The sequence below is a fragment of the Alosa sapidissima genome, chromosome 4 (assembly GCF_018492685.1).
Source record: "Alosa sapidissima isolate fAloSap1 chromosome 4, fAloSap1.pri, whole genome shotgun sequence".
Classification (NCBI taxonomy): Eukaryota; Metazoa; Chordata; class Actinopteri; order Clupeiformes; family Clupeidae; genus Alosa; species Alosa sapidissima.
Genome location: NC_055960.1, coordinates 25,242,918 through 25,266,230, shown reverse-complemented (window position 1 = coordinate 25,266,230; position 23,313 = coordinate 25,242,918). Strand labels below are relative to the sequence as shown.

The 23,313-nt window shown below is 42.4% G+C and overlaps 1 protein-coding gene across 2 annotated transcripts in view; it reads right to left on the bottom strand.

Annotated features, from left to right (window-relative positions):
* Positions 1 to 11,121, bottom strand: part of LOC121707006 (RNA-binding motif, single-stranded-interacting protein 2-like) — a 53,243-nt gene extending 42,122 nt beyond the window's left edge. Inside the window, exon 1 of one of the 2 annotated variants that reach the window (XM_042089201.1) lies at positions 10,890 to 11,121. In XM_042089201.1, coding sequence (XP_041945135.1) covers positions 10,890 to 10,961 — 72 coding nt within the window. In that variant the 5' untranslated portion in view covers positions 10,962 to 11,121. The remainder of the gene's footprint in view (positions 1 to 10,889) is intronic. The other variant, XM_042089200.1, reaches the window with a different exon arrangement.
* Positions 11,122 to 23,313: the final 12,192 nt, after the last annotated feature.

Genomic DNA, 23,313 nt, shown 5'->3' with positions numbered 1-23,313 from the left:
TTCCTCCACTGCCTACCTTTATCCAGAAGTGCTAAACTAAGTGTCAGTGGTTACAGCAGGTAACAGCTGGGCTACACCAGGCACTGGGCTGCAACAATTGGCTTCCTACTCTAATGACTGGAACTGACAACACCACACGCAGGAGTGGCACACCCATTCAAAAAATGAAGACCAGTCCCCTGTCTAGTTTTACACGCTTATACACTAGTTCTGTACACTTCTTTCTAGTTGTGTTCCTGAAAAGCAGTTTGGTGACATTCCATGACCTGTAAGAGGCCATATATAGTTCTTTGAGCTGCACACCACTAAAAGGCCTGGGGGAAATCATTTCTTGTTTCATAACTTTGGAGAGAGAGAGAAAAATAACAAATACCATGGTGCTCCCCTGACCTATAGAACACTGAAATAGAAGCCAGTGGGACTCAGCAAGCTTTTATTGGCTGCTCTGGTCTTAATTAAGACTCAGGAAATCCAGGCGCTCAATGTCAAGCCTCTCAGGGTGAGCTTACGCTTCTAAACACCAAACATATCCACCCACCCACCAAACTGCAACAGTGCCTCACATCTCTATATATCTAACTGTCTGTCTGTCTGTCTGTCTGTATTTAGTTCTTACAATCTGTCCATTGCCTTTACGGTGTTTATATGATGTCTCCCTCTCTCTCCCTCTCTCTCTCTCTCTCTCTCTCTCTCCCTCTCTCTCTCTCTCTCTCTCCCTCTCTCTCTCTCTGTGGGATTTTCCTGTTTTGAACCCCACCTGCCAGTAATAGGATTCCTGGGATGCTCCTGAAGGTATAAGGCAAAGAACTCCATAGTCTTTTCCCTGACCTCACTAAACCCTGTATCTTCAGCACACCTGTTCCACCCCCCCCCCCCCCTTTTCATACACTGTCTCACAGAAACACACACACACACACACACACACGAACACACACACACATGCACACACACACACACACACACACACACACACACACACACACACACACACACACACACAGATAAACACACACACACACACACACACACACTCACACACACCTATAAACACACACACACACACACACGCTCTCACACACACCTATAAACACACACACACACACATCTGCCCAGCTGGCTCTGGACAGTTACCATCTGCTGCTGGCTGATCTGGCCGCTGAGCGCCTGGCTGGCTTCGTGTCAGGCTGCTTGACTGCTGGCTTGAAGGTGAGGGTGGAGGAGTGGCAGTGCACAGCCCAAACAGGCTGAACACACAAACACACATTTATATTTTGCTACTTAAGATTAAAATGACAGCCATTGCCAAAACCCAAGTAATGGGCCTGCATCTAAAGAGCAGTTCACCGACCACGTTTCAAAAACCTATACTAAACATCTAAATGTGTTTATAAATTAGACTTAGCGGTGGATACTGCTTTAAGACTGCATAATGCCTGCTTTTATACTCTTTTATACTCTATTTATAGTCTAATGTCACACGAATGCATCATCACCATGGTTTGCATTGCTGCGTTACATTATAAGTTATAACACATGATGACACTGCATTATTTAATTTCACTTGACTACCATGGCCTTTGCCTTCAATCCAGTTCCACCTCACAAATAAGGTTAAATAAAGAGGAGCGTTAACTGAGGTTCCCATGACAGCCTGCCATGCCCGCACGAGAGGCAGGCAACCAGCAGGCGCGAGGAGGGGAGAGAGAGATGGAGGGAGGGAGGGAGGGAGTGGGGGAGCTGCAGACAGACGGAAGAGAAGCTTGTCTCTCTGCGGCCGTGTGAAGAAGGACAGGGCATCCTCTCCCGCTGTCAGACAGAGATCCTTATCAGGAAGTCGTTTTCATGACCCATGCCACATTCCTGTCAAGTGACGGGTGACGGACCTCAAAGAGAGAGGCGGCCTAGACACGTCCCTGGCACATCTCTCTTTCTCTCTCTCTCTCTCTCCCTTCTTCTCTATTCTACCCTTTCTGCCTCCCACTCACTGGCTCTCTCTCTTTCTCCCTCTCTTTTTTCCTCTCCCTCTCTCACTTTTATTCTCTCTTCCTTGCTTTCTTTTTTTCTCTTAATCTTGATAAGTCGTTCCCCTTGGCTGTCTGTCTCACTGCTCCATTTCTCTTTCACTCTCTGTTTGGGATGCACCGGTCCGTCTTTTTCAGTCTCGATACCGATGCCTGGGCTTTGTGTATCGGTCGATACCCGATACAGATCCGATACCATTGTGGAATTATTAAAATGTATAAATTATTAAATTTATAAATCTAACAAGTAAACATAAAACACACAAATACTTACAACACTTTGCTCCCGTCAAAAACAGCTTTGTGCAGATAAAAATCCCATGCTAGTGATACACAAAATGGTTCACACCACTAATCATCCATGAATATTTACCCATACTGTCCGGTTTCCCCACGAGAACCTAGGAGTTTGAACGAGTTTGAATTGTGGTGAATAAACTGTATACAGAGTTGTATGGTGCATGTTTCAACCGATACAGGGGTACTTCTTCTCCACAAATGCTTTCTTCTTCTCCGCAAATGCCTTAACATTGTTTACTAGTCATTGCGCTGTCAATATCTTGTACAACAGACGTGATTGTTGACGTGAAAGCTAATATTTTGTCACTAGCAACCTACATCTGTCCTCTGACAAACACAGTTGCATTTTCAGCTCTGAACAGACTCCGAACTGCTCTGGTTTGGGCATAGTTGCTCCACAACGGAACAAGTCCAGACCGAACTTCTAGACCTCAAATTTTGTGGGCGGGGCTAAGTTCGGCTGGCTTCCATGCTAAAGCATTTCATATTTTGCCTAAAAATCCAACAAAAACGCATAAAGATCATAATTAATCTATAGCAAATGGTGGTTAATAACATCATGAATAGTAAACCAGAAATATAAAGCCTGGCAAACTGTAAAGACAATGATATAGCCTAATGAAAAACACTAAAAGTAGCCTAAAAGTAAACACTAAAAGTAGCCTAATAGTGGCTCTTTGTGTCCCTGTAGAGGTAAGTCTGCGTCTCCCAATGACTTACAGTGTGCTTGGGCACAGAGAAATGGCAGACGTGCCATTGATCTGCTTTAGACCAGGCCCAAATCTGCCTGGAGTGGAGTCGGGTGTTACTTTGGTTGAGGTGCCACTGGTTCCTTTGCTTTGATCAATCCTGCTCTGATTATACAGACAGAGAGCTGTTTTCTTATGGCTACAAACACAAATGCAAACACATGCACACACACACACACCTGTGTGCACGTACACACACAGACACACACACACACACACAACTTGCTAAGCTAACAATAGCGGCCAGTGACACCAGCGTGCAGGGTATCAGATAGCTCTCGGTCAACTGTCATCCCTAACAAACCGGCAGGCAATCTCTGCCAACACGGTGTCTCATTTCCACTCAGCCCGTTCCAGAAACCACCCCCCCCCCCCCCCCCCCGCCCCAACCCGCTCCCACAATCCCCTCCGTCGCATCGTCTTCCAGCCGTTCACCTTGAGTTCCCCCGCGGCTTTGGCACAGGCGGGGGGGTTAGTATGTGGGGGTTTGTTTTAAATGTTACATGTCGCAGTAGAGCACACACTTACACTCTCTGATAAACCTCTAGGGAGCTCGAGGGTTGGGGGAGTTCAGGGAGTTCAGCTCACGTCTGCCCTGCTCCAGACCAACACCTCAACACATGTAAACCTCACCGCGCACCATCACCACTCCTGCCTCTACCTAAGAGCTCAGTACCTCAGATGCTATCTCCATTCTACATGCTATCTACATCCTAGGGGCCTACTGGTTAGCGCTTCGGACTTGTAACCGGACGGTTGCCGGTTCGAACCCTGACCAGTAGGCACAGCTGAAGTGCCCTTGAGCAAGGCACCTAACTCCTCACTGCTCCCCGAGCGCCGCTGTTGTTGCAGGCAGCTCACTGCGCCGGGATTAGTGTGTGCTTCACCTCACTGTGTGCTGATATGAGTGTGTTTCACTAATTCACAGATTGAGATAAATGCAGAGACCAAATTTCCCTCACGGGATCAAAAGAGTACATATACTTACTTATACTTATACTTCCCTCTACGCTGTGCTACTGAGCATATACAGTAGGTTTGATATGTTCACATAAAATAGTTTTTACTGTGATGTGACAAGTGTTTGTGTTCATGTCTTCCCAAATCATACAAAACATGTTTTTGTGTGTGTCAAAAAGTGCAATGATATTGAATATTAATGTTTCTGATAGAGATCTGTGATTTTTTTCCTGTCATATTCTCTTTCCCAACTACACAACAAATGTGTCAATGTGCCTTATAACCTCAGATTTTTGTATTCTTTCTCAAGTGGAAATGAAATTAAAAATAATGCAATGCCAAAAATAGGATGACAGGCTTATAGGAGAAAATAGAACAAAGAGAAAGAGGTTATTCAAAGTTTACAGTAAGTGTCTGCTCAGTGACAGCCAGAACTTTAGTTCTAGACAGTCAGAAACTAAAATATGTGAGTGCTTGCATACAAAGAAACTGTCATCAATGACACATCTAAAGCACATAAAAAAAAAACCCTCACATTTCCAAACTAATCAAACCTGGTGCTGCTACTATTCTCATTCTGATACCTTTGAGTCCCTGTAACGAGAGTCATGACCAGCCGTTTCTGCATCATCTAATGAAACACATAAGAAACCACAAGGACAAATTTGTTCTTCCAACAGCTCAGTGAGCACACTATTGGTCATGAAAGCAAACATAATCACCTCACTTGTGCATAAACGGGTATATCAGGGGCCCTGAAACCACATGGCAGCTCTTCGTCTTTTCAACATGCACATTTCTCACATTTCCCAATGGCACTGTTGAAACATTCTGAACCGGTGGTGTATCGCGTTGCTACAGAGTGGACATGAAGCGAGCAACACATGCCAGACAATAAGCTTCCCCATCTGCAGTCTGGATCTACAGCCTATGGGCCACCAGATGAAATCTATCCCATGGCACACTGCTAGCTTTCTGCATGTTGGGCGAGCCTCCCCTAAATCCTATTGTGAAACGTGTCAGGGAAGGTGTTGGGTGGGGTTATGTGGTGAGGAGGGGGAATTTTCTGGAATTCCAAGGCTGTTGTGAATGACATTCTGGAATCTCCAGAGTGTGTGTGTGTCTGTGAGTGTGGGCAAGGGGGTTGCTGTTGAAGGAGGTGTTGGGGGTAGAAATTAAGTTGAAGGCGCAGGCTTCGAGCTAGTTCTGGTTTTAGTTATGAAGAGGGGGGGAGTAGATGTTTGACAGCAACAGTTTGATTCAAAAAGGCTTTTGGTGGGGGAGTCAAGCCGGGGGTATTTAAAATTCAAAGGCATTGCATGTGAAGGGGGTGCTTCTGCAGTTCTACCCTTGGGGAGTGTGCTGAATGAGCTATTTGTTAGCCACTGAAGGACACTTAACATCCGTCATTTGTGTTGCATGAGTAGCACGGCTCCTCTTTTCCGTCGGCCACTAACCAGCAATATAAAGGCTGGGTTTTATTCACTGACCTTCATCTGAAGGCTTTTCCCCCTCTCTCTTTCTACTCTCATTGTTTACATGGTGTAGGCTATGTGTGCTCTGCCAAGAGCAGAAAGCACAGCTACAACATTTTACTCCCTTTTCAATCTTGAACACTGAAGGTTTCACCCAAAAAAAATCCAACAAAAAGCAGCAGCAAGTGATACAGAAGTGTGAAAGTGTGTTTCTAATTATCACCTGATTATTGACAAAGTCAACATCCAAAAAACATACAAAATTTAATATTTGATATCTTACTGTAATAAAAGTACTCGTGCTTGTCAAGCGTTAATGTTTGCCTCTATCTGGAAAGTCTACTGAACAAAATATTTGAAGAGAGCAAGCCCTGGAGAAAGTGTACAGCAACAACAAGCAATAAACCCATATGTCAATGGCTGGATGACTGTAACAGATGACTCAGCATTTTTTGCTTTACTGAGCATTATTGGCTGATTTGTCAGTACATGTGTCAAATCAAATTTAAAACATTAACATGTAAATGCAGTATCATACTGTAGTACACACACATTTGACATTGAATAATTACTGTAAAGTTTGTGGCTCAAACCATGATATTCAGACTGTCTGATATTACTTCAAATGGATATAATAACTTCTGTCTTTGCACTTTGATTTAAAGCTATGCTTATTTTCTATCTTCATACTAAATCTTCTTAGTCTTACATAAAGTCAGCACAAATGTAGAACAAATTTTCATATGCCTTTTTACACTATTATTGGTAATTGTCTGTGAACAACAGAGATGGTTTGGGGAATTGTATTTTTTTTTTTTTTGGTAATGTATTTTCAAAGGCATTGAGGTAACCAAAAACCCTGAGCCATCTGGTTCCATAATCACTTCTCACACATACAAAGGGCCTTTCTCAGCCCGCACTCCATGTTTATTTTGTGTTCCCCTTTTATTTACTTTCATGGCACAGGTACGGGAACAAGAGACCTGGCATGGGAAAGACAGACAGATAGAGAGAAAGAAATGGACAGATAGAGAAAGGGAGAGATAGGATGAGATATGCAAGGAATTCACCATACACACACAGACGGGCGCACACATACACACACACACACACACACACACACACACACACACACACACACACACACACACTTGACCTCTGAGTGAACTATCTCTTCTCAACAAATCCAATTTCTTAAATACTGATAATGGTCTAACCAGAACCACACAATAGTAGACTTGAAAAGATAGTTCTGACTGAGATTCAAAAGCCTATCTCAAGTATTAAAGACTTCCACCTGTCATAAAATAGGTTCCGCAGCATGGCCATGCAGAGGAAATAAAAGCAAGCTGAAATCTCCTTTAGTGTCACTTTGCCCCCATTTTTGCTCATTCTTCTACTCCATCTCCTCTTTGATATACATCATCACGTTGCGCCTTTCATCATGGAGAAACTCAGGCTTCGCTCAGCTCTGTTTCATGCCTTCATCTCATCTTCTCCGCATCTGTACATTTGAAAAGCTGTATCAGATGTGTTTTTTTAGGGAAGCGAACCAAGGTGGTGCAATAGCTCTTTGAACTCCAAAGTCACTCTTCTTTGCTGTAAGTTCTAAGTGGATGATGCAATTAAGGTTCTGCCATCCAGAACCATCCAGAGATATCCTGGCCTCAGGAACTGTCGGTGTGAAAGCTTGTTCCGGCTAAGGACCCTCAAGAACCAATCTGAGTGAAAGGCTCTTTCTAGCCATGAATACAGCAGACATAACACATCTGCTCAATAGTTGATAGTTAAAACTGACTGAATATTTTCCTCCTCCAAATATGCTATGTGACTTGGTAAAACATAAATATGGCAGTTAGAGCTAGGGGGGGGGAGCACGACTATATGCGCTATGCCTCAACCTGCTGGATAGTTATGGATAGAAAAACAGACTTCAGGCATGGGCAATTGCCTGTTTTCAAAGATGGGGTAAATGGGGAGGAGAGGGAAAACATACACTAACTGTCACCGGCAGCTGAACCAATAGCATGGCACCATATTTCTCTCCATCTGTAAACAGCATAGATGATTTAAAGCTACACTGCTAAGCTTCTCTCTTCTTCTGATGTATTGGAATGGATGTGGATAAACAGTTAACCATTCATTCCAGGACGATAATTAGTGAGTGAAGATTAACTATCTTAATTTGATTAAAAATATTATACATATGGATAGAGATAGAGGGAGAGAGAAAAAAGAGAAAGAAAGAAAGAAAAGAAGAAAGAAAGAGAGAGAGGTATGCTTACAACTACTGCCTTAAATTCTAGACAATCCCAAAATTGTATTTATAAACATGCAGAGCTAAAAAATCAAGTGACTGGTTAACAATCCCAAAACTGTGCACAAAAAGTAGCCCAATTGCCCATTTCTACTAAAACAAATCCATTTGCATTCATATTTCACAGTGATAACTTCCCCTGTAATCAATGATTGTAATCAAATGATTTTCAGAAACTGCCATTACCTTTCCCAGGGTACCGCTGCAGTCTCCTGCTATGAGTACCACAGGTGTCTCTGCAGTCCAACAGGGATTGGGCATAATGAAGACACGGCTTTGGGGGAAAAAATCAACTGACAAAACTTTCGATGCACCAAAAAATGCAGTTGTTATCCCTATGCGGCAAAGTTATTCCAGTAGGATCCACCACAACTACAGGGTATTTTCAGCTATACTTGGCGACTAATCTCCAAGGTTCTCTATATTATTTCATTGTCCGTAGACATAAACAAACATGTTTGTACTAACAATGTCGGTCAGTGGTAAAAACAGCACGTTTCCGAAAGAAAAAAAACTAACTTTAACAATACTGCCAATACTACTGCTTCTGTGTCCAAAGAAAACCTCTGTGTCAAACTCTCATTGTCCATAAAGAATTGACCACTGAGTTGAGATCTCTCATTGGTGTTTGTTTTACAAGACAAAAATAAGCAAAGGCTACAGTAATGACCCATGGCTTATTTGACTATCTGGAGACCTTGGTGAGACATTCCGACCTTTCCGTACAAAGGTTGATGTCAGACTACAACAACAGCCAGGACGCAGGTTGGCTCATGACACACCTCCCACCCTTCTGTACAATACAGTGGATCACAACATAGCCTACAATTACAGGCTTTAAGCCAACTGCAACACCTTGCCTGGTTCTGTTCAACACCGTAAGGGTAAATTACTGATGCCCGATAGCAAACAAAAACACAGGTAGTGGTTGTCATGTGGGGGTGGATATACAGCAGATCTCACACTAGCAGGGTAGACACCTGAATACATACAGATATGCCAAAGAGGTTTTCCCAGGCATAAAGAGAAGTTCAAGTTAGGTCAAACTGATGCAAGTGTGTGGACGCTTTGTGTTAGGAGACCACCATCTCCAAGCTGAATACATATTTAATGTGTAGGGGGCAGTGAAAGAAATGCCCTTCACTGTGCATCACTATGCCAAACTGAGAATCAGACAACACAATATAAACTTTTGAAATTATTTATTTTACTTTTTGAAGACACAACAACTCAAACATTTTTGGTCATTATCTGTGCACTGAGGAATTATTTTAAATAGGCTACAGCTTATTTGCACATGTCAGTGTGTGAATACTTTCAGATGTCCAATATCTGTAACTTTAAAGGACATTGATGCTAAGGCTAAATGGAAGGTGCGGAGTCACCCTAACTCTACGGTTTCAAATCACAGCTCTCCAAATATTTATCCGTGACGATCGAACACTCGTCCGTTGTCAGATGTCGCAAATGGACTGTCAGTGACGCAGCCAAATCGAAGCACTAGATGCGTGCGTATGCAAACAACCACACTCGCACGCACAAACACACGCACACACATACACACACGCACACACACACACACGCACGCACACACACACGCGCGCGCGCGCACCACATACACGCATTTACACACGCGTAGGTCTACTCGCCTCCCAAGGAGCTGTCCTAATGATACTCTTTATTTGTCCCAAGGTAAACACACACTGTTGCTCAATGGGGCCACGAAGAGGGCAGAGCAAAAGAGTTTCGCATAATCTAAAAAAATCAAAGCAACCTAGGAAACTCTCAGACAAGACACTGAAATAATGTGCACTAAAGTCTTGTGCAAACGCTGAGAAGGCAATGCGACAGAAAAAGTCAAAAGGGTGTCTCATTAATGACGGATCGGAACTAGAGACATTTGCATTCCTTACCATCTGACATAATTATCAGTAAAATCTGACGTCATGTGGATAGGTGCAGTCTACTACCATTTTTTTTGGTAGGCCTATGGCTAAATTTACTCCTGCTCCATAAATAAATTAATTTGAAATCAAGGAACAGAGATGGTTGGTATATTTGTTGCAAAATAAGAATAGTTTTTTCACAGTTCTGTCTTGACAAACTGGAATGACGCTAAACATCTGTTTCGGTCATTTGTTCTTCACATCACCAACACAACAACTGTTCTTAGAAAATAAGCCTAAATTATGGACAAGGACATGAACAAATGGAAGAAATGCAAGCCTACTCTGACACAAATCGATTCTGACGGAAACAGCGCGATAAAACACAGGTAGTAGGTTATGTAAGTGTATTGCTGGGCGCTGAGGTAGCATGCATTAACAAAACGTTAGTGGTGATTTAAAAATACGAGTTCTGTCGTATGCAACTTTCCATGATAAAGCCCATCAGAGGTTTTGTGTTGAGGTCAAGACCAACTGCTTTTTCCTATTCATAATTTCGCAGAACGACAGTCATCGTAGGTCGTAAAGGGATTTGAGGGGTGGGGCGTCTTTCCACCCTTCACCAAAAAATATTTTTAAAAACTTTGCCCAACTTACACGGTTTATTCGTCTATCGCACTTTCATTTTATTCCAACATGGTCTATCGAATACATCGCTAGCTTATCGTTCCTCATGTCTTCTCTCTTTCTCACTCTCTTCACAAACACATACACACAGACACATACACACACATAGCTTTCCACCGTTTCCTCAATAACTTCGAAACCGTTCATTCTGCCTTATATCTATGTGCAAGAGTCATTTTAACCAAGCCGAGGCACCAGAATAAAACTTGCTCCAAAGCCCGGCCAACATTTCGCACAAGCTATTGCTAGGTCTTTTCGCCGAGAAAATTTAAAAGCACATCCACACACGCACATACCACGGTGGGGGTGCAGCACAGTTAAGCAGCAATGTTCTCCACGAACACTTAAGTTGATTTTTGAGCGGCCCCGCTCGTTCAAGGACACTGCAGTTTACTGTCATACAGAAAATAGCTTTCTGTCGCGACTGATACAGAGGTGCGCCCCACCGGGTAACCGGGAGCGGCCAAAAAGACAAAAACATCCATTCGCTTTACCTTTTTACTGTTTCTGTTGTTGTAGCCGTTGTATGGATTGATTCCAGTCCTTGGCGGGACGGAGAGCAGCATTTTTCTCAGCGCTATGTCCGGAGCGGCGAGTACTGCCAAGGCTGCCAGCTGACGTCAGCTCGGGAAGTTAAGCTTGGAATCAGGGGGGGAGCGATTCCAGTCCCGCCGCCGCCAGGGTTGCTGCCGAGCGGCCTGGGTCCTAGCGCCACGGCCAGGCAACGCGATAGTAAGCCAACCCACGACATTTCACTATCAAGTGAGGTCCAGTGAAGGCTACTAGTGACCTAGTTCTGAAGCGTGCACTGGAACATACGAAGTTAAACATCTCAACGTTTCTCAAACGTTTAGGTTACGTAGGCTAAAACCTTTCTTAAGCATAACATTGAAGCCAATCGTTAGACGTAGTAGGATATACAATTAAATGTATCTTATTTGTCTCAATGACAATGTTTTATAAAAGCAAAAGAATAAGGTAGGCCTAGGCTACGGTATTTTCATTTCTACATTAATGCGCACGTGCTGTTTTTGTGCGTAGCCTACTTCCCTAGGTGGATGCATTTATAATTGGGAATTATAGGCTATGCAATATGTTAGCCTACTTCAGTTATTTTATTGATAGAGCCTTCATTTTGAATTAGTCTTTAGTAGTCTACACATTTCAGGCCATTATTATATGGGGCATCCCCTAGAACAACCAATCGAGGACATAATGTGGCTCTACGTCTACGAACGCAGTATGTTCAGTCTCAAAAAAACTATTTGGGATTTTGAATCCCTATCTCCCTCTACTGGATGGAGCAGCTCGATTCCACTGATAAGTGTCTGGAGTGAATTGTCAGCAGCGTCCTACGTTTGATGAAATAAAAATATTTTTGGATGGATGTTTGAATGCATATAGGCATTCAATATATTTGTTTTTCAAGACGTAAGAATTTACATCTTATCTTAAACTACATATTAACTGCAGTGTAGCCTAGGCCTACAACCAACTGGTTCTAAAATGAAAAGACTTCTTAAACCATTTCTATATTTCAAATATATCCCACATAGTGAATTCAAAAAGCAGGCAAACCACATTTCTCATAATAGCCTACTGCCATATTTCCTGTGGCAGGTTATGACCATTTGAAAAGGGCAACTGGCATTGCCAAAGGCTCAAAAAACAGAGTGACATTGTTGCGTCGCTCTGGTGACAATAATATTGTTTGGACATCAACAGGCTGGTTGCCAGGCAACCCAGCCCCCTCTGTCTTCCGTGTCTGGATTCGTAAATCTGCAGCAATGAGCTACTGTGAGTGTGTCTCTGTGTATGCTCACTAGTATGTTTGTATATGCATGCATGTTGATTGCATGTTGCAGCTGACAACAAAGAATGTGTGTCTGAGTGTGTGTGTGTGTGTGTGAGAGAGAGAGAGCGAGGGGGGGGGGGGGGGGGGGGGGGTGCTGTGTGTGTGAGAGAGAGAGAGCATTGAATTGAGAGAAAGAGAGAGGGAGAATAAGGAGCCTGCTAATCCCATTCCCTTTGTTCCTCTTTCTAAACACAGACTACATTAGCTTGCACACTTCAAGGAATGAACTCCGGGCCTGCAACCATCACAGATAAAGCCACTTCCCGGTCACGCTGGGGTCAGACCACACAGTCCCAACTGTCTGTCCCGGTGACGGAGATTCTGTTTAACTAACCGCCCGAGATAAAGTCCCTGCTCCCCATCTGCCCAGGAATGCCTCACTGGCAGCAGGATGACTCTGTCTTGGAGTTTGTGTGTGTGTGTGTGTATGTGTGTGTGTGTGTGTGAGAGAAAGAGAGAGAGAGAGAGAGAGAGAGAGAGAGAGAGTTGTTGTTGCATGATTTGATAAAGTATTCCCCTCTGTTTTTCAATTGCACTGCAGACTAATCAGTGACCACAAGTTTTCCATTAAATGTCACTATATTTTCGATTGAGAGATTATGAACTGAACTGAATGCATGATTGCAAGTAAAGTTATGTTAGTGATTTCATTATGTGTTTATATTGCTGTGTCTCTTGACTGAAAGTAAACAAAACACAAAATCCTTTTACATTTCACAATACACAAACATCTCCAGAATGTCAACACGACACCAAGCAATATCTATTGCATCAGAGCTGTATTCAATTCTATGTCATCAGTCAAAGATACACAAAAATCTGTTATTTTCTTCTCATGAAAGTGTTTTTGCAGAACAGATCAAAAAAAGTTTGTAGGGCTAAGTAAACATAGGCCATTCAATGCAATGTTTGTCAGCCATAAATACCACTAAGTGAAACTGCACAGCATTTGTCCTCTTCCATAAACATGAATGTGCTAGTGTGGTGCAGTGCAACATTTTCCCCTGTGCAGTAAACTGTTTTACATCAGCGTGGGTGTTTGCCATGCACTGGGAGTCCAAGCTGGAGAGGGTGTGGAATCGCAGATCCTGGCGCTTCGGGGGTGCGCTATGGCGCACCTGGCTACAGCGCCCCCTACCACTCTTAGGTCCCTCGGGGACCCGGTTTCGAGTCCGACCTGGGTCTTTTCCTGATCCCACCCCATCTCTCTCACTCACTTCCTGTCAATCTCTAACTGTCCTTCATTCATTCATTCATACTTTGGAAAAAAAGGGTCCTGGTGCTTTAATATTACAGTGTGGGGTTGGGCAGCACTGCTACATCAAAGAGGGGGGATGGGGGATGAGGGGAGGGGTTTAGTGGAGTCACTCTGAATGTCAGCCTAGGGTTCAAGGTCAAAATGCACAGGCGCGTAAGAGGAGAAAGAGGAGGAGGGAGCGAGCGCCCAGCAAACTGGCGCCTGTGCTGAGAAAGCGATGGGGGGATGGAGGGAGAGGAGAGCAGCGGGAGAAAACAGTGGAAAGGAGACTGACAAAGAAAGCTAGACAGAAGGGGTGGAAAAACTCTGTACCCTTTCTGAACTCCTGATTGTTAATTTCTTTGCCACAAACATTTCAAGGATGTCTGTGGTAGGACACAAACTGTTGTTTCCCGCATTTCATTATTTACTGATGCAGATTGGTGCATGTCTCAAAGAGCGGCTTATAGACCCTTTCAACAAGGTAAACAAAAACAATGCTTGAACGTTCTATTTGGGCCCCAATCTACTTCCTCTGCATTAAGATAACATATGGAATGTTAAAAAGGAAGTCTTGTGGGGCCAACTATGATGCTGATAATGGAACTCTCTTGAAAGGGTCCATATTCCACCTGGTGCAGCCTTGTTGCATTCTGACCAGGGAACAGTTAGACTGAAGTTTAAAGATTGGGTAGGAATGAGAGGAAGTTTGACTATTTTTGACCCTGTGAATGTGCTCAGAAAAAGAAAAAGAAATACAAACTGTACGGACGGATGGCAAACAGATGTAGTTGGTATTGATCAGCCCTGCTCTAACTAGCCTGCTGACATACACACACCACCAGTTCCACCCACCTACACCCACATACACACACACACATGCATACACATACACGTACAAACACACATGCACACACACACATACACATATTAACACACACACACACACACACACACAGTAACATGAATGCAGACCAGAGGAAGTGGCCCTGTGGTTTAGTCACCAGGGTTGAGACAAAGGCAGCCTGAAGTGGTCTCTTAAAGCAGGGAGATGCCCTGGAACAGACGGGTTCGATTCAGCCACACAGACTCACACACAGAGGACTCAACGGTTCACTGCAATGACTCACTGCACATCAAAGCCCTTTCCTCTGACCGCACACTGGCCACTGCCCTGAGGTTCCCTCTCCCCAGAATCTGGCCTGGAGTGAGGTGTGTGTGTGTGTGAATGTCTGCATAGTGTTTGTGTAGGGGTGGTGCAGGTTGAAGCTCTTACACAACTCCACTTCTGTTGTAAAACGTCACATTCATTAAAAAAAAAAAAAACAGAGGATGCCAGGTCTGTGTTTACACCACTAAATGCCAATGCCAGAACACAATGTGCCAGCCATGGTAGTTAGAGGCTGCTTTTGATGGTCCAGAACTGCTCTGAATTGGAACCATCTTGGAGCAGAGGCTTGGTTGACATTTTTGAGGCTTTTGTCATTTCATGCCATGCTCGGCAACTGCGTCATATTTGCCACAGTAATGGAAAGGAAGCCGCAGCATTTTGTACTGATCATATCTATTTGTCACTGTTTATCCTTTCAATTTATTTTGATCTCTACTTTTAATTTATAGCAGTGTATTTGCACTTGTGTTGTAAGCGTGCAGTGGCAGAGCTCAAACATTTGGGTTCAATTCTCACAGAATACACACTGATGAAAATTTCAACTGCACTGAAAGTTATTTGGAACAAATAGATTATCCTAAATGAATAAATACAAACATACAATGTGTGAGCATGATTGCTTTACACAGTCACCTAGGATGCCTCTGACTTTACACATAGATAAAGGCGGCGTCTGTGACCAGCGGCAGTCTTTGATATATAATTATCAGACCCATATATCTGGCTAGCTACTACTCTTTCACGCCGAATGCACCTTTTGATAGTAGGGCTGCCAAACATGTTATATTCACCTCAAGCACCAAGTGATGTAGGACTATAGACAACCACTGGCTGCAATTAACTCATGAAATGGATTCACAAAAAAAGGAGTTAAAAACGGACTGTGCAGGTTGAGACGACTGTTACAAGATAACAGTAGTGACAACTTGAGTTGTACATCCCTGTTAGAAAGGAAAACAAACCTAAACTGGCCCACAGGAAAGAGGAGAGTGGGCCCCCCCATAGCCCTGCAGCAAACACAAATTCTAGTCTGTCAGATTCCCCTTTCCGCTGCCTAAATTAGACCTACAGCCTATCTTTACAGCCTATCTTTCTCTCTCTCTCTCTTTCTCTCTCTCTCTCTCTCTCTCTCTCTCTCTTTCTCTCTGCATGGATACACTTTCCTGGAAAAAAGACTGTTTGTGTCAGTCATCCAGCCAAGTGGGTGTTTGTGTCCCTCTGAATGATATCAGGTATGTAAGTTTGTTTGTTTGTTTGTTTCCACTGTGATTACCTCAACTTAATTAAGTTGTATCTCCGGTATACTCTGCCAGTATTTACAGCAACCGTAAACAAGTCACATAAGCTCCCACAGTATCATAGTACAGTTTAGAGTAGAGTAAATAGGTCTGCAAGGGGCGATTTGGCTTGCAAAATAGCATTCAGGATAAATGAAAACTTGGAATAGAATATGTATACAATAGAGACATACATACATACAGAAGCACCGTACACAATTAGTGCCAATGTTATAGTTGTCATTTTCAATCAGTTGTATCCTCCAGAGATGAGAGAGGAGAGCATGAGGGACACCATATCAAATCCACAGCACAGACACATCACACGCCATATCATCGAGTTTAAAAAGTCAGTCACTGCTGGAATGAAAGACCGATATTGGTATCTGTTAGTATTTACTCTGGGATGATATCATCTCTAACATCCAACACAAGACAAAAAACAAAGAAGAAGAATAAAACAAACTCGACATTAAACAAACTCGACATTACAACATAACATATTCCAGGATTCACTGTGCAGTTTTGGATGGGCATGATTATACTATAGGCATATGCTACACTGAAACATTGCACAACTTTTTTTGGCAGTTCTCATGTCTGCTCCGGGGTTTTCTCACCCCTTCTGTCTCTCCTTATTCTTCAAATGTCCTTTTCTCAGGGGTCCTGAGTTACTCAAACTGAATATTTACTCCAGCTTCCAGCTGGGAGTCATTTGAATGAACAGATTCCTGGAGAGAGGTAGAGAGAGAAAGAGAAAGAGAGAGAGAGAGAGAGAGAGAAAGAAGAAAGAGAGGGGGAAACAGAGTAAGTGGGGGAAGGTAGAAGTGGAGGAGGAAGAGGAGGAGGAGTGCAGCGGAGCGGATGGGGGAGGGGATGTTTGTGCATGCCTGACATTCCTGAGGTGTTATCTGTGCAGCAGCCACTGTGATTGCCTTTGCAGAGCAAAACATGCGTCAGTCCTCCTCATCCTCCAACCTCGGCCCCACTGCCTCACTAATTAACGTTAGCCATACGGCTAACGCTAGCTCTGATCCAGCTGCAGTGTTGACAGGAAAAGACATGATCCTTATTGACATTTCAATATCCTGTTTTAGTGTCCTTGTCTCAGCAAATGTGCATGTGTATGTATGTGTGTTATCATGTGATTATCTGTATGTATTTGTATATTAGGTGTATGTGTGTGTGTGTGTGGGGGGACTACAACTGAAACTGCCAAAATGTCAAGATGTGAAAGGAATTATGTATATTCTATAACTGACAAATGTTTAATATGACTATTTGAAAGTTGTAAGTGTTTGACTATGCAAGTTGAAATCACAAATGTTCTCATCCTATGATTGTTATGGTTGTCAAAAGCTATCAGGAAGAGCTATGTGATTGTCTAAGCAGTTTCAAAAACCTCCATGGATCTGAAACTTTAAATCCAAACATCCCAACCCCAACAATTAAAAATGTATTATGTTGAATTGCAATAATTAGCCTTGTTATATGATTATGAAAATAGCAAGTTCAGAATGAATCATTTTCACAAGTTGCCAAATAGAAGGGGGGAAAAACATTTCACATCTAAAAAACAATAGGATTGAGAAAATAGACCCCATCAGCTGTGCAACCATATGGCCTGGCATGTGTGGATATACTGTACATGTGTGCATGACACTCCCCCGATCTTAACAGGTATGGTGTGAAGGTGAAATTATCATGATGTGAAACAGGAAAGAGCAACATGCACTGTCAACTCTCTTATACATTTTATGTTAGTGTGGTGTCATTGTAATTCTCTGTTAATTCTCAGCTATGGCTTTGAAATTTAAGTTTCAGAGAACATGTCATGTGAGACATAAGATGTGAGTGTTGTAAGGTTAATGGAACAGTTTTATATGGATTTTCCAGTTAAAATTCTTGAATGAATGTTAAAGAACATCACAGACAGCAACCAGTGAACTCATGGAATTCCCTTCTAGTACTGAATGGTCTTTTAATAGGTAATTGGCAAAAAGTTACCATTCGGGAATGATCATGATGGCAGTGATAGAATAGTTTATTTGACAGCATGACGTTAGTTAAGCCAAATAATTTTGAACCATGTTCTCATTCTCCATGTCTCATCATCATATTCCACAGTCCATATCAGTCTCTAAACCACTAGGTTTGTCAGAATTAGTATCTTATTGAGTAGAATAAACTACTCATAATGATTCATTTAAATGCCATTGAGTCTAATTTAAATGTAACAATCTTCAGCTAGCACTACATTCAACATGTCAATACATTCAATCCTGAGTCTTTTTGAGAAACAAAATGTCTCTCCCAACAACAAACAAACAAGAAAAACCTTTTCCATCGAATTGCACTAAAACTGAAATTGGGACTGACATCTGACCCCCAAAACAGCATCTTGGGATAACCCAGGCTCATAAAGAGAAAACCCTTATCAATCTGAGTACCCCTTTTCATCCAATCAATCCCGGCCGCCACGCGTGATCTATGAGTGGAGCACGTCGAGGAGCCATCTCAGCCAACCTGACCCCTGCCACCCCAAGCCTTGATGACTTTTAGAGTTATGGCTGGTGGTGCAATAAATAAGTCTGGCGCCAATACACAACTGATTTGCATACTTTTATGAGATTGGTTGGTTAGCCGTGACCTTGGGGGGTCACTGATGCCTGTCCGCGATTGGCTGTGGAAGTGGTAACACAATTGCCCACGTGATGTTGGTTTATATGGGTACAGGGAGCAGTATTTGTTTTTCGTTTTTTTGCAGGAATCAGATCCATCACTTATTTGCATTTAATTAATCAGGCCTACTATGGTGACTATGTTTTTTTGCATTATCCATCTTCCCATCCAGGTGGTGAGGGTAGCGCTGTTGTAAACCCATGTCAGCATGTCACCTGCTGTTCTTAAAGAGGCAAACAGTAGAAACATGCACAGTAGAAGGTGGTGTTGCTGTTGTTGATTTAAAAACATTCCTCTCTAATATAGTCTTCAAACAGTTTAGAAAGGATTTTTAACTTGGATTCTTGTTATGCAATGTGGTCATGTGGCCTGACAGGGTTTTTTGAGTGTTAGAAATAGTTTGAACTCAAGACTACAACCATCATCTTCTGCTAGATTATTTGATGCTTTCGACATGTGAATTACATTCCATCCAGATCAACAACACTGATGTAGAATAACTACAAGAAATAGGATATTTGAAATACAGAGGAATCGTGCCTTATGTGAGTTACAATAATCTAAGTCTAATCTAATCTAAGTAATTGTTTAAATTATTAAAATTTCCCTTTCACATACCGGTACTTGTATCAAAACTTGAAACGTTTCTGCATTTCATATTTTTCAAAAATATTTTTTGTATTGGTTAAGTTTTTTTTTTTTCATTTAAATATCAGGATAGGTTATATAAATCTATGTCAGATCCTCTATGACAAAAAGTCAAGGGTTGACATAAGAAACACTTGCAGCCAAAAATGTATTAATTTTATTTGTTTAGGTATTTTTAATTAGAACATAAAATCAACATAAAATGCATGGTAACATAGGGAAATGCCATGAATTATGTAATGGGTATGTTAATTGAAAAATACACTTGGAAAATTTGAGTGAAATATGAGTGTGTATCTACAAGAAAAGTAATATCATGTACAATAGAACTACTTATAATTGCAAGTAAGTAAAAATACATCAGAATACAGTAGATATATAGCACTGGGAAAAAATAAGAGACCACTGCACATTTTTCTGATGTCATCCTACGGCTGAGAGACATTCGAATGAGTTTACGGTCACATTTAAAATTAAGAGACCACTGCAAATTTGAATATGACATTTGAATGAGTTGATTGCTTGATTAAACATGAGAAAGGTATCACATGTTTGCAGCAGAGCCTAAACAAAATGTTTTCATGTGAGCAACGTTTACTTTACCAATAACAATTAGATATTTTAGCGTTTAGGTCCTTAATCCTCGCGAAACATTGTTGACATTTGAACTCAACAACCTACCAAACACACTCCTACACTCTGGCGGGAGTATTGTATTGCTTGGTTCGATAACTTTTGAGTTATGTGTTTGAGCATACACGCAGAGTGGACAGCTAGAGGAGAACTGAGCTGAATTTGCCTAAATGTGTATTTGATTAGCATTGTGGACTGCCCCTGAAAGAGCAATTGATACCCGTTGATTGTCATAACAGCTTTTGATTATCATCATTATATTAGGATGGCAAAGGCAGTATGAAAGGAATATGTGTGTACAACTAATCTGTGCTGAAGGGCTGACAGGAAGTTCACCCAAGAATGTAGGTGGAGGCAAAAAAAACAATACAATGAGGATTCTGAAAGTCTGGATTGATGAGATCATTCATCTGGTTATAGAGGGAGAGGCTGGGTTCTGTCAACCAGTGCTATAAAGGGTGACGCAACTCTGAGAGCTGCCAAGTGTGTGTCTGCATGTGTGCCATTTGCGCTACAGCCTTTCTGAGGTTGTGCGCATGCAGCTGTTCTTTCTATGTGTGCACATGTGTGTGGTTCGGAAAGTATATGGTGGTATTTTCAGTATATGTTATGTCTGCGTATGCCTGCAAGGGTATGTGTGAGATTGTGTGCATGTGTATGCACCTTCTCATGCATGAATATTCATGTTCATGTCAATATTTATTCATGCATATGTGTCTAATCCAACCCATTTCACTTTTAGAAATGTGTATGTGTGTGTGTAGTGTGTGTGTGTACACAATGTACATGTTGACATTGAACATGTACACAAGGTGTGTTCTGTTTGAAGAGATGTGGGTTGGTAAAGAGAGAATATTTAAAAAAAAAAAAAACCTGAGTGAAACATTATTCTTGTTTTAAAACAAACATTGCATAACAGAAACAGAATTGCAGGTGATGATCAAATGTGGGTCATGTAATTTTCACAGCTGTGAGAAGACGAAGACATGTGCCTGTTGCTGTGACCGGGTTAGACTGACTTAGATATTCACACAGCCCTTATCCAGCCACATGGGACTGCAGTAAGAAGTCATAAGTCCATCACCTGTTACTGTGATTATGAGATTTACAGATCTCTCTCCCTCTCTCTTTCTCTCCCACACTCTTTACATACTTAGCTGCGTTGCTTTGTAGCGGGCTATTACTTTCTACTTGGGTCTGTTCTGCTCTGCTTTTGGTTATTGTGTTTTATTTTTTCTTTGCCACCCAGTTCTCCACAGCTGGCTCTGTATGGCCAGGGCTGGGGATTGTGCACAGATGTAGTGAGTGGCTTGGAAAAGGGCCAGATTCTCTGCCTGAATCAGGAATGTGAAACACTCTTTTTGGGTTAATACTGGTGGTTTCTCTGAGGTCCCTTGCTGCTCTCTTTCTCTCTCTCTCTCTCTCTAACTCACTCAGTCAAATGTAAAACCATACACAACTCACTGTCTGCATGACTGATTTGTATTCATTCTATCGAGATTGATGTATACATGTGAGTAGCCTATAGGCCTGTTATCTCCAGTGTTCTCTTAAACACGACAGAATGTCAGCTTCTGAGAGTTATTAGCTCTTAAATTATACATGTCACTCACTCCTCTGATCATGGGTGGAAGCCGATAAAAGCAGCAGGGCTGATGGGGGTCCCACCCACCTGGGCAACGGCAAAACTACGCTGCTGCTGGCACATGACGCACGCGAGGACGCCAAATGAGTCCCGTGCTCATGGAGACGGCGACAACAAACATTAGCGAATGTCTATAACCTAATATCTTAACCTGGGAGTACAGAGACCTCGGAATGAATCTTTAGTGGTTGCATAAGGAACTATGAAAACTGTGCCAAATGAGATGTCAAAATAAATAGATAACAAAATGTTATCTGACTTGCGCGCTCATGTTCCCTGGGCAGGCAGTATCGTGGTTGTAGGCTATGCGATTATTAGATTAGAGAGATAGTTTCCATGGGGGTTATTAAACGTTAGCAAACCTAACCGAACCAGAAACATAGGCTTATGTTTTCAGAAGTTTTTCAATTGTCATAGGGAGTCATTATTGCATAAGGCTATTAGAAACCCAGTAACGTTGTTAGGCATTAAAAGGGGCAAATGCAACGGACTATATCACAGCATGGTCCGCAGTGTCTGACATAGCCTACAGATCTCCGTCAGTAGACCTTTACAACTGTTCCGCTACATAGGCCTACGCAAAGTTCAATTTCAAAAATATACTCCACCCTACTCTAAAAAAAGGCAAAATCTGGGTTAGCCTACCCCTTCGACCAAAATCACACCTGTCTTATAAGGCGAAAACCTGCGTTCGCTCTCGTCAATGAGGTTGGTTGGTTGGCTCAACGACGCGCTGAACGATTCTTCCACAAATGCTTCCCAAGAGTCCCATGATATACGCTCCACTGTTTCCAAGATCACACAGAGAGCCGTTGTTTGCCATGGGACCGCCTGGGAATATCTTGGGTCCCGTAAGAGATGAAGGAATGTGCTGGATGAGTTCAAACGACGGTGATTTTTTTTTTTAAACGAACTCATTAGTAAATGTGAGCACGAAGGGTTCTTTAGGAAACCATAGGAAACGATACCAAGGCTGCTGGCTGTTTTGGCAGGGTCTCAAGTCCTACTAAATGCCATAGTAAGGTTTGTAAAACAATCTGATAGCGCCATCTTGAGCATGACTGTGGTGCGCGTGTGAGAGAGATCCAGCTGATAGCTGGAAGGTCGTGTGTCTGTGTATTATGTATTTTGTTCTGTCTGCCGAAAGGACTTTTCTCAACCCTAGGGGGTAGAGGTGGTGGGAGGCTGTATCAGTTTTGAATGTCTAGGTTATTCCAAGAATAACAACAGCCTGTGGTTGCACTTCTGGCAAATCGCACTCAAAAAGAGCTGGAGATGTGGAAGGGTTGTCCCTGATGTAGACGTTTTTGTGGAAAACAAAGCTTCAAAGGTTACCTTTGAAGTGGCAACTACGGAAATAGCCTCAGAGTGATACAGGAAGCATGTCTTCCCAGGAGAGACTCTCAAAGGCCTGTTACATAGAGGAGGCTGTGTCGTCTGCAAAAAGGAGCTTTTGCAGCAATACTCATACTGCAAAACTGCAAGCTGAGACAATCTCTCTAGTGTAGATTTGGTTTGATACATTATGTCCCAGGGTAAATCTGACCTCGGGTTTGTGGGAACCACAGAAGATGACTCAGGAAAAAAAGAAAAAAGAAAAGTATTCCACTTTCCCATTTGGTCAACTCATCAACCCCAAAAACACATGAGGGATTTCGGTTAGATGTGTTTTTTCATGATGAATGTTTTTTTCAGGGTTGCTGTCTGCTGGATTGGATTACTCATGCATTGTCTCTCCTACCCTCAGTCTAGACACAATAGTAGATTGTC